General features: G+C 42.2%; 1 protein-coding gene across 1 annotated transcript in view; it reads right to left on the bottom strand.

Annotated features, from left to right (window-relative positions):
• Nucleotides 1-17,992, bottom strand: part of LOC110502452 (sodium/potassium/calcium exchanger 3) — a 145,483-nt gene that overhangs the window by 17,930 nt on the left and 109,561 nt on the right. The window contains exons 3-5 of the mRNA XM_021580477.3: nucleotides 6,670-6,746; nucleotides 6,235-6,309; nucleotides 6,036-6,120 (exon numbers count right to left, since the gene is read on the bottom strand). Coding sequence (XP_021436152.1) covers nucleotides 6,036-6,120; nucleotides 6,235-6,309; nucleotides 6,670-6,746 — 237 coding nt within the window. The remainder of the gene's footprint in view (nucleotides 1-6,035; nucleotides 6,121-6,234; nucleotides 6,310-6,669; nucleotides 6,747-17,992) is intronic.

Genomic DNA, 17,992 nt, shown 5'->3' on the forward strand with positions numbered 1-17,992 from the left:
CATTGAAAATCCCTCCAGCTCTATATTATCTGTGTCGTTGTTCAGCCACGACTCAGTGACACATAAGATATTACAGTTCTCAATGTCCCTTTCGTAGGATAATAGTAATCGTAAGTCATCAATTTTATGTTCCAATGATTGCATGTTAGCAAGTAGAATTGATGGCAGTGGGAGTTTACTCGCTCGCCTATGGATTCTCAAAAGACAGCCTGATCTGCGTCCTCTTTTCTTCCGTCATTTCTTCATGCAAATGACGGGGATCGGAGCAGTATATATTTCTCGTCGGACTCGTTAAATAAAGGAAAAAGCTCATTCCAGTTTGCGATGAGTAATCCCAGTTCTGATGTCAAGAAGTTATTTTCGGTCATAAGAGACGGTAGCAGCAACATTACGTACAAAATAAGTAAAAAAATAAGTTACAAACAACGCAAAAAAAAATGAACAAAATAGCACAATTGGTTACAACATGTAAAACGTCAGCCATCCTCTTCGGCGCCATCTTAATTAATTTGAACTGGGTATTGGCCCAACCTTCTAACCACTATGCTACTTGCCGCCCTAAGACATAAAACATAGTGGGCCTGCTAATAAAGTAATGAAAAAGGTATCCAGCTGGGCACACCATGTCATTTCAACGTGGACATTTGGATGATATTTGGTTGATCAATAAGATTTCAACCTGTATTCACCCACTCAAAAAGACAGCCAGAACTTTGTTGAATTACGAATGTGTTATCACTATACTTTCAACCATCTAAATTCAAAACAAAGTTCAAATGGGAATACAATGTCAGATATTTTGTATTTATACCTGTAACGACTTTCGTGGGTTGAAGGAGACCAAGGTGCAGCGTGGTAGGCGTTCATGATTTTTAATAAAACCGAACACCGCAACAAAATAACAAAGTAGAAAAAACGAAAGCTCACAGTTCTGTCAGGCAACAAAAACAGCTAAATAGAAAATAACTCCCCACAAAACCCAAACGGAAAAATCACAACTTATATATGATCCCCAATCAGAGACAACGATAGACAGCTGCCTCTGATTGGGAACCACACTAGGCAAAAACAACAAAGAAATAGAAAACATGGATTATCCCACCCAAGTCACACCCTGACCTAACCAAACATAGAGAATAAATAAGGATCTCTAAGGTCAGGGCGCGACAATATCACAGCATTGTTGAATACTCATTTTTGATTGGTTAGAATGGCATTCTAGAATGGACAATAAAAACAGATAATGGGACAGTTGAAATAGATATCGGGACACCTTGCAGTCATGACGCAATATGCGCCTACACACCTAGACCCTACTTAATACAAAGTTACAGAAAGCTAAACCAACAACCACACAAACCAAAATTGGATACATTGTAAACACAGGTCCAATGAGGAAAAAAATTACAAGCAGCTAGCTAGCTAGCATTGATTCGTTTTTGCACTGTCCAATTTACAGTAGCTATTACAGTGAAAGAATACCATGCTATTGTTTGAGGGCCGTGCACAATTTTGAACATGAAAAGTTATTAATAAACAAATTGGGCACATTTGGGCAGTCTTGATACAACATTTTGAACAGAAATGGAATGGTTCATTGGATCAGTCTAAAACTTTGCACATACACTGATGTCATCTAGTGGCCAACATCTAAATTGCAGCTGGGCTGGAATAATACATTATGACCTTGCTCTTGCATTTCAAAGATGGTACAAAAAAAATACAAAAGAACGGTTGTTTTTTTCTTTGTATTATCTTTTACCAGATCTAATGTGTTATATTCTCCTACATTTCTTTCACATTTCCACAAACTTCAAAGTGTTTCCTTTTAAATGGTACAGGGAATATGCATATCCTTGATTCAGGACCTGAGTTACAGGAAGTTAGATTTGGGTATGTCCTTTTAGGCAGAAATTGAAAAAAAGGAGCGTATCCTTAAGAGGTTTTAAGAATGATAGAGGCTACTGTGTTCTTGGGGACCTCCAATGCTGCAGACATTTTAAGTTTGAATAAATACTGTTACATTAGTTTGTAAAATAGGCCTAACTTTAGTCTATGTACTGTATTACAAAAGTAGAATGATAAAGGCCACTGTGTTCTTGGGGACCTCCAATGCTGTATTTGTAATACATTTGTAAAAATGTCTAAAAACCTGTTTTTGCTTTATTGTGTGTAGATTGATGAGGAAAATAATGCATTTGGGCAATTTTAGAATAAGGCTGTAACGTAACAAAATGTGTAAAAAGTCTGAATACTTTCTGAATGCACTGTGGAACGAACAACTGGTTCTCGTCCATAAATATTGAAGTTATCGAACGAACGACTGGGTCGCGTCTCTAGCAACCAAAAGATGTGAAAGCATGACATCTCTTATAAAAATATCCCCCAAATTGTATTGGTTTGTAAATGTGTACATTAGTATTGTTGTTCTTTGGCAACGTTGGTATAAGTGGAATAAACACCTCCGTTCTGTACTGTACATTAGCTTGGAAAAAATGCCCGCAAAGGGGCTCGGCTCAGCCTCGTCCATTATTTCCAAAGAATGTACAGAATGTCAGTGTTTACCCCTTACTTATACAACACTTTAATGTGTTATCACTGTGCTTCTTTAATGTGTTATCACTGTGCTTCTTTAATGTGTTATCACTGTGCTTCTTTAATGTGTTATCACTGTGCATCTAACAGCACAACCCCCAAATATTTAAAAAATGCCACATACACCCCAGCTACAATGAAATATGTTGCTTTACAGGGTCAGCCATAGTAGTATGGCATCCCTGGAGCAAATTGGAGCTTAGTGCCTTCCTCAAGGGCACATTGACAGATTATTCACCTTGTCGGCTCAGATATTCAAACCAGAGACCTTTCGGTTACTGGCAAACACTAACCGCTAGGCTACCTACCACCTTACATGCCTTACACCCTAAATTACCTGGATTGCAGTTGAGATTACATTTAAAGTACATAGTGCACATTATCAATGCTGTTCCAAGATTCTGCACATGCAATTGTGAATATCTCCACAGACCTGCAACCTTTACATGTTATCTTGAACATGCACTCTTTCTGTGAATACATAAGTCTCATAGCAAAGGGTCTGAATTCTTATGTAAATAAGGTATTTCCTTTTTAAAAATTTGCTGGGCTATTATGTTATACATTATATTGAACTGTGTTTAGTTGACAACGCTACCAAATATCAACATTTAAAGTACATTTAATGCTTGGATAATTTCATCTGAGCCACTGGCTTAATCCTATTCTGGTTTTGTTGGAGACGTGAATCCAACATGTTATTTCTTAACTTGTCAACAAGATATTAGGCTATTTACCATATTGAAGATGTTATATTGAATTGGTTTTGGTTGTCAACGAAACCAAATATCCACATTTGAAGAAGATGTATCTTTTGTGAATTTATTAGTAATTAGCCGTCTGAGGCACTGCATCACTACTAGAGGTCGACCGATTAATCGGAATGGACGATTAATTAGTGCCGATTTCAAGTTTTCATAACAATCGGAAATCGGTATTTTTGGGCGCTGATTTTGCCGATTATTATTATTTTATTTTTTACACCTTTATTTAAGCTTTATTTAACTAGGCAAGTCAGTTAAGAACACATTCTTATTTTCAATGACGGCCTAGGAACAAGGCAGAACGACAGATTTTTACCTTGTCAGCTCGGGGATTCCAATCTTGCAACCTTACAGTTAACTCGTCCAACGCTCTAACCACCTGCCTCACGAGGAGCCTGCCTGTTACGTGAATGCAGTAAGCCAAGGTAAGTAGCAAACTAGCATTACATTTATCTTATAAAAAACAATCAATCAACGACTGTCGTTGCTCCAATGTGTACTTAACCATAAACATCAATGCCTTTCCTAAAATCAATACACAAGTATATATTTTTAAACCTGCATATTTAACTAAAAGAAATCCAGGTTAGCAGGCAATATTAACCAGGTGAAATTGTGTCACTTCTCTTGCGTTCATTGCACGCAGAGTCAGGGTATATGCAACAGTTTGGGCAGCCTGGCTCATTGCGAACTAATTTGCCAACATTTTACGTAATTATGACATAACATTGAAGGTTGTGCAATGTAACAGGAATATTTAGACTCATGGATGCCACCTGTTAGATAAAATACGGAACGGAATAAACGTTTTGTTTTCGAGGTGATAGTTAGTTTCCGGATTTGACCTAAGGCTCGTATTTCTGTGTGTTTATTATAGTTAAGTCTATGATTTGATATTTGATAGAGCAGTCTGACTGAGGGGTGGTAGGCAGCAGCAGGCTTGTAATAGTCAAAGGTATATGGTTTAGAGAGAAATAGTCAACGCGTTATAATTCCTCGAATAACTTGCGGCTGAACTTGAAAGGGGTTCCTTGGTTATTTTACCGTTCATGTCTTCCATAGAGAATGTCTTGATGTACTTCAAATAAGGTCTGTGTTTCGTGCAGGTTAGGGTTCAGGCTGAAACCGCCTTGGCGTTTTGATACCCATGTAAATCTTAGGATAAGGTAACATTTGTCAAAATATTTTCATAAATCCACTCTTCGCTTATATTTAGCCAATATTGATCAGAGTTACCTTGTCCTATGGATATCTACACATTTATACAATTGGCAAGGTGGTGTAAGCCTACACGAAACACAGACCTTATTTTAAGTGAATCTAAAAATATCCTATGGAATAAATGAATGAAGGAACCGCTTTTCAGATTTTGCTAGTGAATTCTTACCATGTCCATTATTAAAATAGGATTTCCTGCATGTAGAAATTACAGTTTTTGTTTTCAACATTCACCACAGGCAACTTGAACTCTATTTTTATTCAAACAGTTGAGAGTGTTTGTCTCCTAAGCAGACTCTTCAGTATCATTGTCACTTCAGAGCTGTGTGTGTTTTACAGATGGCAGAGAAAAGCAGAGCACCAGTGTGGGACTATTACATGGAATTGGCACCAGGGAAAACAAGGTGTCTTATTTGTGATAAAGATGTAAGCATGGGGTCAGCAACGTCTAAATCAAAAAATACCACCAACCTGTGGAATCACCTTAAGAACACCCATCCAAAAGCCCATAATATGTATTAAAATAAAAGTATTAATTGTTCATTCAGTATTGTTGCAATTGTCATTATTACAAAAATGTGTGTATAAATATATATACATTTTTTAAAAATTGGCCGATTAATCGGTATCGGCTTTTTTGTCCTCCAATAACCTGCATCGGTATCGGCGTTGAAAAATCATAATCGGTCGACCTCTAATCACTACAGACCCTGGTTCGATTCCAGGCTGTATCACAACCGGCCGTGATCGGGAGTCCCATAGGGCGGCGCATAATTGGCCTAGCATCGCCCGGGTTAGGGTTTGGCCAGGGTAGACCGTCATTGTAAATAGGCCTAGTTAAATAAAAATAAATAAGATGTTTAATTCCAGTTGGTATACAAATTAATAATATATACAGTATGTTGGATTTAAGTCTCCATCTCAACCAAAAATCGAAGTTAAAGAATTTGACTAAATCTAATCAAACTTTAAATACACTTTACATAAAATGTGATTTAGTGCTATTCTTGAACTTAGATTTTTTGGTTGAGATGGAGACCAAAGATGGATATCTAACATATTAATGATTAACTTGAAGAATTCATTTGAAATCAACCAAAGCTTGAAATCCAAGGACAATACAATAAGTATTGTCTATTTTCAGTTTTTGATCATGTACAGTATATAGCGTTGAAGATATGATGTTGTTCCAAAGGTAAAAATTCAACATAGACAAACCCTGTCTAAATATGTTGAAAATTGGTTACAATGATGACATAATCCTGTGGTTGAAATGTCACCCTCAAAACAACAGTTGATGACTTTTTTCCAAACCAATGTATTTTCCATGTAGATTCCACGTCACAATATGTTGACAAATTCCGTTGAAAAAACATTGAATCAATCAGTTTGTGCCAAGTGGAATGTGTCTAATAAATGACAAAGATGTGTCCATCCGTGTGTCTGTACATGTCTCACCGATAACAGAGGTGAAGAGTTCAGGAGCTGAACTGCCGGCTGCCATGAAGGTTGCACCTGCCACATCCTCACTAAGATGTAGACGCTGAAAGAGAGAGACAGAGAGTAAAAAGCACATCTTGAAAAGAAGACCTGTATCCTTGAAATTCCAAATGAATTGACCCCGACCCTGTTACAGAATAGTGCATAACCTTCTTACCTCGCATATCTTCTCCAGAGAGGGAACAAAGTAGTCGTCACACACCAGAGCCAGTGCATAGAACATGTACATGGCCTACAGAGGAGTATAGCACAAAACAAAAACACATACCCATGCATGAACAAACTTGGAGATCTCTGTAGTGTCCTGGAACCTTGAGTTTCTTCATGTGATGCATAAATAGTGTCCCTTAGTTCAATGTGTCTGTCTTTTGCGCAAAAGTATCCTAAGCCAAGACACTCTCTGTGCCAGTGGCCTCGTATGTCAGCTAAGCCTCTGTCCAACATGTCGCACCCCAGCCAGCCAGAGATAAAAATGATCCTGCTTTTAAATGTATGGTCAGTGCATCACACAGTCAGTGGAAGGTAGCGTGGCAAAAGTGTATGTATAGTAGAGTGTGTGTTGAGTGTGTGTGTTGAGGGGTTGGACACTCACAAACAGGACGTGTAGGGCCACCGCTCCCTCTGTGCGCTCCTGGTTGGTGAACAGGTCTGTGGGGAACTCATGTAACGCTGGAGAGAAAACACACACACATATATTACTAAACAGGGAGAAACACAGTCTCATTTAGTGCAGCAGAGACACGTGCACTGGCACAACCATACACAGTCTATTTGAGTGACAGGACCTAAAAATAGCCTTGCCATGATTGCGTGTTTGTTTGTGTGTATTTGTGAGTGGAGCAGTGTGTGTGCATGCGTGTTGATGGCTGCTCAATGCGCGGTGACATTCTCACTCTGAACACCCAAGAGGTTGTGTGAGTCAGCTATCTTCAGTCTGCCCTCAGTGCCCAAACACAACACAGCCATCTCAACTCATAGGAATTGACAAGGCCCCAGAGAGAGAGAGAGAGAGAGAGAGAGAGAGAGAGAGGGGGGATGAGAAGAGAGAGAGAGAGAGGGGGGATGAGAAGAGAGAGAGCGAGATAGAGCGGGATGAGTGACAGAGAGAGCCAAGCCATGTGTGGGAGACAAAAACAAGGGAAATATGACCACATTTGAGAAAAGACGAAGGAGCACAGATGTACACTACTGTTCAAAAGTTTGGGGTCACTTAGAAAGGTTCTTGTTTTTGAAAGGAAAAGCTATTTTTATTTTCCATGAAAATAACATCAAATTGATCAGAAATACAGTGTAGACATTGTTAATGTTGTAAATGACAGTTGTAGCTGGAAATTGATGTTTTTTTAATGGAATATCTACATAGGCGTACAGAGGCCCATTATCAGCAACCATCACTCCTGTGTTCCAATGGGGCACATCGTGTTAGCTAATCCGAGTTTATCATTTTAAAAGGCTAATTGATCATTAGAAAAACCTTTTGCAATTGGGTTAGCACAGCTGAAAACTGTAGTCCTGATTAAAGAATCAATAAAACTGGCCTTCTTTAGACTAGTTGAGTATCTGGAACATCAGCATTTAGGGGTTCGATTACAGGCTCAAAACGGCCAGAAACAAAGAACTTTCTTCTGAAACTCGTCAGTATATTCTTGCTCTGAGAAATGAAGGCTATTCCATGCGAGAAATTGCCAAGAAACTGAAGAGCTCATACAACTTTGTACTACTCGATTCACAGAACAGGGCAAACTGGCCCTAACCACAATAGAAAGAATGGGAGGCCCCAGTGCACAACTGAGCAAGAGGACAAGTACATTAGATTGTCTAGTTTGAAAAACAGACACCTCACAAGTTCTCAACTGGCAGTTTCATTAAATAGTACTCGCAAAACACCAATCTCAATGTCAACAGTGAAGAGGCGACTCCGGGATGCTGGCCTTCTAGACAGAGTTGCAAATAAAAACCCATCTCATAATGACCAATAAAAAGAAAAGATAGGCAAAAGAACACAGACACTGGACAGAGGAACTGGCTCTAACCAGTGTTAGTTTTTGGTTATTTTTTTCTATGTTTTTATATTTCTTTGTTTTGGCTGGGTATGGTTCTCATTCAGGGACAGCTGTCTATCGTTGTCTCTGATTGGGAACCACACTTAGGTACCTTTTTCCCATATGGTTTTTGTGGGTAGTTAATTTCTGTTTAGTGTTTTGCACCTTACAGGATTGTTTCGGTTTCGGTTATTCTCTTTGTTATTTTTGTTAGGGTTCAGTTCCAATAAAAGGCATGAACACTTACCACGCTGCGCTTTGGTCTGATGATTCCTCTTCCTCTTCTTCAGAAGACGAATTACAGAACTACCCACCACAAGCGGACCAAGCAGCGTGGTATGGAGGAGCAGAGGTTTCAGGACTCCTGGACATGGGAGGAGATATTGGACGGACAGGGACCCTGGAGACAGGCTGGGAAATATTGCCGCCCGAAAGAAGAACTGGAGGCAGCTAAAGCTGAGAGGCGGAGATATGAGGCAAGGCAGTGCAGCAGGCAGGAGAGGCAGCCCCAAAAACTTTTTTGGGGGTAGGGCACACAGGGAGATTGGCGGAGTCAGGTGATAGACCTGAGCCAACTCCCCGTGCTTACCGGAAGCAGCGTGGTACTGGTCAAGCACTGTGTTATGCGGTAAAGCGCACGGTGGCTCCAGTGCGCGCTCATAGCCTGGAGCACAATATGCCAGCCCCCCACAAGTGCTATGCGAGAGTGGGCATCCATCCAGGGCGGATTGTGCCAGCTCAGTGCGTTTGGTCTCCGGTGTGCCGTTTCAGCCCAGGGTATCCTGCGCCGGCTCTGCGTACTGTGTCTCCAGGGCGCTGGGACGGTTCAGTTCGTCCTATGCCTAATGAATAGGTGCAAGTCGTAAGCACCAGATCTCCAGTGCTCCCCCACAGCCCGGTTCGACCTGTGCCTGCAATCTGGAGGGGCCGGGCTAAAGTGGGCATTCAGCCTGGAGGAGTGGTGCCAAGGCTGCGCACCAGAGCTCCAGTGCTCCCCACAGCCCGGTTCATCCGGTGCCTCCTCTATGCACCAGGCCTCCTGTAGGTCTCACCAGGCTGTCTCTGCGTCTCCCCCCTCCAAAGTTGCCCTCTAGTCCGGACCCTCCAGCGATGCCCCAGTCAGAAGCTTCCTGCGACGCCCTCCAGTCCGTAGCTCTCAACGAGGGTGCCCAGTCCGGGGCCCACAACGAGGGTGCCCAGTCCGGGGCCCACAACGAGGGTGCCCAGTCCGGGCCCCGCAACGAGGGTGCCCAGTCCCGGGGCCCGCTACGAGGGTGCCCAGTCAAAGGGTCGGCGGCGATGGTCCCCAGTCCGGGGTCGGCGGCGAGGGGGGGTATTGTCATGCCCTGACCTTAGAGCTTTTTATGTCTCTATTTTGGTTTGGTCAGGGTGTGATTTGGGTGGGCCTTCTATGTTATTTTTTCTATATTTTTGCATTTCTTTGTTTTGGCCGGGTATGGTTCTCAATCAGGGACAGCTGTCTATCGTTGTCTCTGATTGGGAACCACACTTAGGTACCTTTTTCCCATATGGTTTTTGTGGGTAGTTAATTTCTGTTTAGTGTTTTGCACCTTACAGGATTGTTTCGGTTTCGGTTATTCTCTTTGTTATTTTTGTTTTAGTGTTCAGTTCCAATAAAAGGCATGAACACTTACCACGCTGCACTTTGGTCTGATGATTCCTCTTCCTCTTCTTCAGACAACGAATACCGTTACACAGGGTCAATGCCCTGCTCAAGGGCATGTTGACCGCTATACCACCAGGCCAAAAAAACGTGAACCCGAACCCTCCAAGATCCCCCCACAGTTCCCCAATAGCTGTCCCTCAACCATTCGAGACACCTCCCACAGTTCCCCAGGAAGAAAAAATAAAATGAATTCCATTCATCCAATGCACCAAAAACCAAGAGAAGGAACTAAAGAGAAAAAAGGAAAAGACAGAAGAAAACATCAGCTTCTTGATATGCCACACCTGTCAGGTGGATGGATTATCTTGGCAAAGGATAAATGCTCGCTAACAGGGATGTAAACAGATTTGTGCACATCATTTGAGAAAAAAGCTTTTTGTGCATATGGAAGATTTCTGGGATATTTCAGCTCATGAAACATGGGACCAACTCATTACATGTTAAGTTTATATTTGTGTTCAGTATAGCTTCATTCTTGTGTATTTTATTCTTCTTGTGTTACTATTTTTAACTCTGCACTTTTGGGAAGGCCTCATAAGTAAACATTTCACGGTAAAGTCTACACCTGTTGTATTCGGACCATGTGACAAATAAAATTAGGTTGATCCCTCCCTTCCTACCACCATCCCTTAAGTGCAGTACAGACACATTCTCCCAGTAGGCAACACACCGGAATGCATTTTACACAGTGGCTCTGCAGCCAAAGCAAGCAGGCCCAGGGCTATTGTCCACTCTGTACCCAGTGGTGGACTAGTGCTGCCTACTCTTATACAGGGTAACCACTCAGGGACCCACTCACCCCACCAACCCTGCTGCCAACAGCACAACTAACAAGTATGGCTTCACTACTAAGAGCTCCACACACAAACACACAGACATATACAAAGGCACACACACATGGTGCGAGTCATTACAAATACTTCAACCACATGCCAACCAGCAAAAACCAACCAACAAATAACTACATCAACAACAACAAAACAAGAGCTGGCAAGATGATTAGATAAACAAAATAGCTCTCTCCATCAATAAAGAGAGGGCTTTTGTGTTGGAGTTCACATCAGCTTATTTCAGTTCAGTGATTCTTGGTAGTGGTAGTGGTATTTTGTTTAATTATGAATCAACTGAATAAAGCCCTTTTGGGGCATCTTTTACCATGTCATTCTTCCTAGTCTTAAAACACATAACAGAAGATCAAGCTCTATCCAGTATGATCTTTTGCTCTTTGTATTGAAGCAGAATGAAAGCATACAGGGCATTCAGAAAGTATTCAGACCCCTTCCCCTTTTCCACATTTTGTTACGTTACAGCCAAAGTGGATTAAATAAAATGACGCTCATCAATCTACACACAATACCTGATAATGGCTAAGCAAAAACAGGTTTTTAAAAATGTTTGCAATTAAATAAAAATAAAAAAACAGAAATACTTCATTTACATAAGTATTCAGACCCTTTTCTATGAGACTCGAAATTGAGCTCAGGTGCATCCTGTTTCCATTAATTTTTTATTTAACCTTTATTTAACTAGGCAAGTCAGTTTAGAACACATTCTTATTTTCAATGACGGCCTAGGAACGGTGGGTTAACTGCCTTGTTCAGGGGCAGAACGACATATTTTTACCTTGTCAGCTCCGGGATTCAATCCTGCAACCTTTCAGTTAAACTAGTCCAACGCTCTAACCACCTGCCTCTTATTGGACTCCACGAGGAGCCTGCCTGTTACGCGAATACAGTAAGAAGCCAAGGTAAGTTGCTAGCTAGCATTAAACTTACCTTATAAAAAACAATCAATCAATCAATCATAATCAATAGTTAAACTAGTAATATCATCAACCATGTGTAGTTAACAAGCGTGTCCTGCGTTGCATATAATCGATGCAAAGCAGGGGGATGATTTAACAAAAGCGCATTTGCAAAAAAAGCACAATCGTTGCACGACGGTACCTAACCATAAACACCAATGCCTTTCTTAAAATCAATACACAGAAGTATATATTTTTAAACCTGCATATTTAGCTAAAATAAATCCAGGTTAGCAGGCAATATTAACCAGATGAAATTGTGTCACTCCTCTTGCGTTCATTGCACGCAGAGTCAGGGTATATGCAACAGTTTGGGCAGCCTGGCTCGTTGCGAACTAATTTTCCAGAATTTTACGTAATTATGACATGATATTGAAGGTTGTGCAATGTAACAGCAATATTTAGACTTTGGGATGCCACCCGTTAGATGAAATACAGAACGGTTCCTTATTTCACTGAAAGAATAAATGTTTTGTTTTTCGAAATTATAGTTTCCGGATTCGACCATATTAATGACCAAAGGCTCGTATTTCTGTGTGTTATTATGTTATAATTAAGTCTATGATTTGATATTTGATAGAGCAGTCTGACTGAGCGATGGTAGGCAGCATCAGGCTCGTAAGCATTCATTCTAACAGCACTCTCGTGCGTTTTGCCAGCACCTCTTCGCTGTACTTCAAGCATTGAGCTGTTTATGACTTCTGTTATAATTACCGGTAGTTCCAAAACTTGACATCATATTTCCTTGTTGTCAACTCCAACCACACCACGGGTATTCAGCCAATCAGCAGCAGCCACTGGTTTCCCAGTTATGATTAAGCCTTAAGAGGTGTGAGTGTGAAGGGTTAGAGAGGAGAGGGGTGTGTGGAGGGCTGGAGAGGAGGAGGCCAGACTGACAGTTCATGCCTACAGAGACACTCCTCAGCCTGGCATTGGGAGAAAACACCCCTGCAGGAAGGACAAAGCTACACGTCCACATACATTACAGCAGTGTTTTCCAACTCCAGTTCTCAAGTTTTCCCAACAGTACACATTTTTAGTTACGAATTGAACTTTAATTAAATGAGTTGACTCTTCACTTGGGATGATTTCACTGAACAACAAAAGTAAGGGAATATTGAATGATCCCCAATGATCCATCACATCTCCCCCAAACGTTTTCAACATACATCAAATAAAGTAAAATCAAGTAAAATGATAGTCTAGAAACTAAAGCTTTTGTTGTCTTCCTCTCAGGCTTCCATGTCTTCTTCCTGGATCTCCTCAATGTTCACCTCTTGAACATCAGACTCTGAGGCCTCATCTTTACTGTCACTTTCCAACCCTGTTGAGGAAGGCTCGTTGTCAGGCTCAAAAAGCCTCAAATTTGCCCGGATGGCCAATAATTTTGAAACCCTTGTATTGGTCAGCCTGTTGCGTGCTTTGGTGTGTGTGTACCCAAAGAAGGACCAGTTGCGCTCTGTGGCGGCTGATGTTGGTGGGATTTGGAGGACGATGGATGCAACAGGGGAAAGATCCTCAGATCCACAAAGTCCCTTCCACCAGGTGGCTGATGAGATATGTTGGCATGACGGCCATATTGCATCTCCATCCCAAAGCCCTTGCTTGGAAGTGTACTTTGCCAGACTGCCAAGAACCTTGCCTTCATCCAGGCGAAGGTGGCGAGACACGGTAGTGATGACACCATAGGCCTTGTTCATCTCTGCACCAGACAGGATGCGCTTTCCAGCATACTCGGGGTCCAACATGTACACTGTGGTGTGATTGGGCTTCAGGCAGAAGTCTTCATGCTTTTTGATGTATTTCAGAACTGCAGTTTCCTTTGCTTGGAGCGACAGTGAAGTGGGTAGGGCAGTACGGATATCTTCTCTTACATCTGCAAACAGAATCTGAACATCAGACAGGATGGCATTGTCTTCCTCAATCTGTGCAATGGCCACTGCTATAGGTTTCAGGCTGCTTACCACTCTCTCCCAAAATACATCATCCAGGAGGATCCTCTTGATGGGGCTGTCCATATCGGCAGACTGTGATCTGGCCATTCTTAGAGAGACTCCTTCCCCTCCAGGAGACTGTCAAACATGATGAAAACACCACACCAACGGGTGTTGCTGGGCAGCTTCAATGTGGTGCTCTTATTCTTCTCACTTTGCTTGGTGAGGTAGATTGCTGCTATAACTTGATAACCCTTCAAATACCTAACCATTTCCTTGGCTCTTGTAGAGTGTATCCATTGTTTCAGTGCCATGATGTCCTTGAGGAGCAGAATCAATGCATGAGCAGCACAGCCAATGGGTTTAATCTGAGTGTAGGATTCCTCCACTTTAGACCAAGCAGCCTTCATGTTCGCAGCATTGTCTGTCACCAGTGCATATACCTTCTGTGGTCCAAGGTCATTGATGACTGCCTTCTGCAATGTAGAGACCGGTGTGTCTGTTGTCACTTGTGTCTGTGCTCTTGTAGAATACTGGTTGAGGGGCGGAAATCATGTAGTTAATTATTCCTTGCCCACGAACATTCGATCACCCATCAGAGATGATTGCAATACAGTCTGCTTTCTTTATGATTTGCTTGACCTTTACTTGAACTCTGCACCTAGCAAATTAGTAGATAAAGCATGTCTGGTTGGAGGGGTGTATGCTGGGCGAAGAACATTCAGAAATCTCTTCCAATACATATTGCCTGTGAGCATCAGAGGTGAACCAGTTGCATACACAGCTTGAGCAAGACATTCATCAGCATTTCTCTGACTACGTTCCTCCATTGAGTAAAAAAAACATGAGGACCATGAGCTGTTGCCATCGATAAGGTGTCTGTTCATCATTTTCACCTCGAATAGAAGTAGAGGGACTTTTGTCAGAGGTTGCTTGTTGTGAGCGCTGAGGGAACTTTGTGCACTTGGCCAGATGATTCTGCATTTTTGTTGCATTCTTCACATATGATTTGGCACAATAATATACCCAGCTCTTCCTTCTACATTAGCTGCAGTGAAATGTATCCACACATGAGATAGTGCCCGTGGCATTTTCCTGTAAAGATTAGAAAAAAAAATGTTAAAAAAATCAAAATCCGGGGGGCCTCCCGGGTGGCGCAGTGGTTAAGGGCGCTGTACTGCAGCGCCAGCTGTGCCATCAGAGTCCCTGGGTTCGCGCCCAGGCTCTGTCGTAACCGGCCGCAACTGGGAGGTCCGTGGGGCGACGCACAATTGGCCTAGCGTCGCCCGGGTTAGGGAGGGCTTGGTCGGTAGGGGTGTCCTTGTCTCATCGCGCACCAGCGACTCCTGTGGCGGGCTGGGCGCAGTGTGCGCTAACCAAGGTGGCCAGGTGCACGGTGTTTCCTCCGGCGCATTGGTGCGGCTGGCTTCCGGGTTGGATGCGTACTGTGTTAAGAAGCAGTGCGGCTTGGTTGGGTTGTGTATCGGAGGACGCATGACTTTCAACCTTCGTCTCTCCCGAGCCCGTACGGGAGTTGTAGCAATGAGACAAGATAGTAGCTACTACAACAATTGGATACCACGAAATTGGGGAGAAAAAGGGGTAAAATTAAAAAAATAAAAAAATAATTACATTACATTAGCTGCAGTGAACATGTACAGATAAATAGTTAAGCAGTTAGATTATCCTTTGTAAGATAAATTATGGAAACAGGTGAATTAACCAGTTTGCTGGATCAAGCAAGCTAAAACCCACATGTTAGCAAAAACTAACTTCAAAAATTGTTAACAAGTTACTTCCCATGGAAAATGTCCAACCCTTTGCAACCCTAGTTGGGGGTACTCAAGGACTGCGGTTGGTAAACATTGCATTACAGTAAGTACTGCCAGTTAGAGACCATCGACCCATGCCCCCTATGTGAAAAAGTGATATTGCTACCATGGGGATGAGGTCATTCATAGTGTAAGGTCCTGGGTGTCGTGAGGGTGAAATCAGGCGCAGGAAAGCAGAGTTCAATAAAGTGCTACTTTAATGCACACACGGTGAACTACGGTCACCCCACTTACGGGTGCTCAAACCAAGACACAGGGAAACGAAAACAGTCTAGCACTAAATACACAAACATGTACATCTAATGCAAACACCAGGGTTACAATAATCAATCCCGCACAAAGAACCAGGCGGGCCGGCTGACTAATATAGCCTCACTTATTATAACCAACTCAAAACAGGTGTACTCAATAAACACATGAGGAGGGGGAGAAAATAATCAGTGGCAGCTAGTAGGCCAGCGACGACGACCACCGAGCTCCACCCGAACCGGGAAGGGGAGCCACCTTTGGTCAGAGTCGTGACACATAGAGTAATCTCAGCATAGATTCTGTAAATATTCTGATGCCACAGTAATAGCTTTGAGTGCTCTGTCCCTTATTTAGCCCTACACTAAAGTCTACTCCATGTTCTTTCTGATGGCTCAAAACAATATGCTTTTGTCTGCATAAGCCATTGCTGGATATACAGAATCTACTACTGAACATAATGCAGAAGTCTGGTTAAGTGCATATTGCCATACTGACAAAAAAGTGAGAATGACACAGTATTAGGACATCATAAGTGCTGTAAGGGGTGTTAGAGGAGCTACGGTTGTTGTAACTACTGTTAAAAAAAACGTTAAGCGGGGTAGAATACAATCTGGTTTTACTCAAAAGAACATTACACAACATATAAGTACATTCTTGTGAAATTTGGTCAGCTTCCTTATTTACTTCTGGGTCCAAACATGTTAACAATCGGGATTTCTGTATGTGTGTGGTGCTAATTTTGCTCCATGTGACACTGACAGTATGTGACCTTAAGATGACCTATCACCGTTGTGTATGACATCAAAGTGTGACCTAAATGGATGGCGTGTTACCCATGAGACCTTCACACTCTGGCCACATCTGTCCCTTTAGGGCTTTGGTTGTTGTCATGACTTTGGTGGATGGTTATATCTCTGATGTACTCTATACATAACTTAGATACACAAAACAGGATGCTCTTTATTGTTTTTCTAATCTATTCAGTCTTAAGCCAAACCTGACACACACATAAGCACCCACCCATGCTTGTGCGTACACACACACACACACACACACACACACACACAAATACACGCACGCGCATGTGCGTGCACACGCACACACCTAAAATCACTGACTTTTAAATCTAGACTGGATCAGGCAGGATTGACCTGGGCGCTCCGGGAGCTGTGATGGCTTGCAGGGGGCAGAGAGCTGCTGAGGAACAACAAAGACTTGACTACTCTCTCTCTCTGCTTACATAAGCATCACAATCATTACATAAGGCTGTGTGCTGGAGAGAGAGAGAGTAGGACGAGGCCTCCAAATCCTCTACATCATTAAAGAGATCTCAGATCTCAGGAGGGGCATCCTTTTGAGAGCAGTAAAAAAAAAAACACACTGAGTGCAGACAGACACCACACAACAGATGGTTTTCACCTGGCGGTGTAGTTTGTTTTTCTTTGTGAAGGGAATATGGGAGTGTATGTTGTTAGAGAGACAGCACTGAGCTAGCTGTCTACATCCCAGAAGGCACATACACACACGGTTCACCTATTCATAGTTTCCTCCTTTCGTGTGAAGCACATTGGATTGCACTCGCTTTGTTTGACATGTGCTATATGAGTACAGATGAACTTGATTGAGGCTTGCAGTTATACACGCACGCACATATCATAGTGGCATTGTAGCGCCAGTCTTGGGTCACACAGCTGCTTTCACCACAGCTGATGTTGTTGGTGGGGCAGCTGGGAAATATAGTCTTCAACATCTATAAACGCAACATTCTAATGCAGTGGTCACTCACCTTTTCTGAGTCAAGATCACTTTCTGAGTCAAAATGCAATTCAAAATCTACCGATCAGATTTTTTATTTTAAATCATGACTTCAAAAATGTAAAGCATCCTTAAACAATTAAAAACAGTTCTGTAGCAATGAGGTTTTAGCAGTAGGCTATAGGCCCAATACACTATCACTGCATATTAGCTATGCTTGAATTTCCCTGCCAATGTTGTTCTTCTCAGACCATTTTGAAATTATATTTCAAAATTCAAGGTATATGATCACACTGGCAATAGATAATTTGTTGTATTACTTGTGAAGCACAGCTGAGTGAGCAAAATAATTAGCTTTTTTTTTACTGGACTATTGGCCTGCACATCTGATGGTCAGTCTGAGTGAAGTGAGGGAGGGAGCAGCAGTGAGGCTGCCTCTCACCCGGCTCACCGTCTCTCCTCTCCCTCCCTCCCCTGAGAAAAGGGGACACAGTCTTCCACAGTCATGCAGCCTCATGCACCAATTCATGTTGTTACGCCTATGACCAGAGAAAGTGAAATATTCCTGCAAATTAACCCTTTGAGGTGTACGGTCATATATTTGTGATCATT

This window comes from Oncorhynchus mykiss, chromosome 23 (assembly GCF_057628025.1).
Source record: "Oncorhynchus mykiss isolate SJ-2025 chromosome 23, ASM5762802v1, whole genome shotgun sequence".
NCBI lineage: Eukaryota > Metazoa > Chordata > Actinopteri > Salmoniformes > Salmonidae > Oncorhynchus > Oncorhynchus mykiss.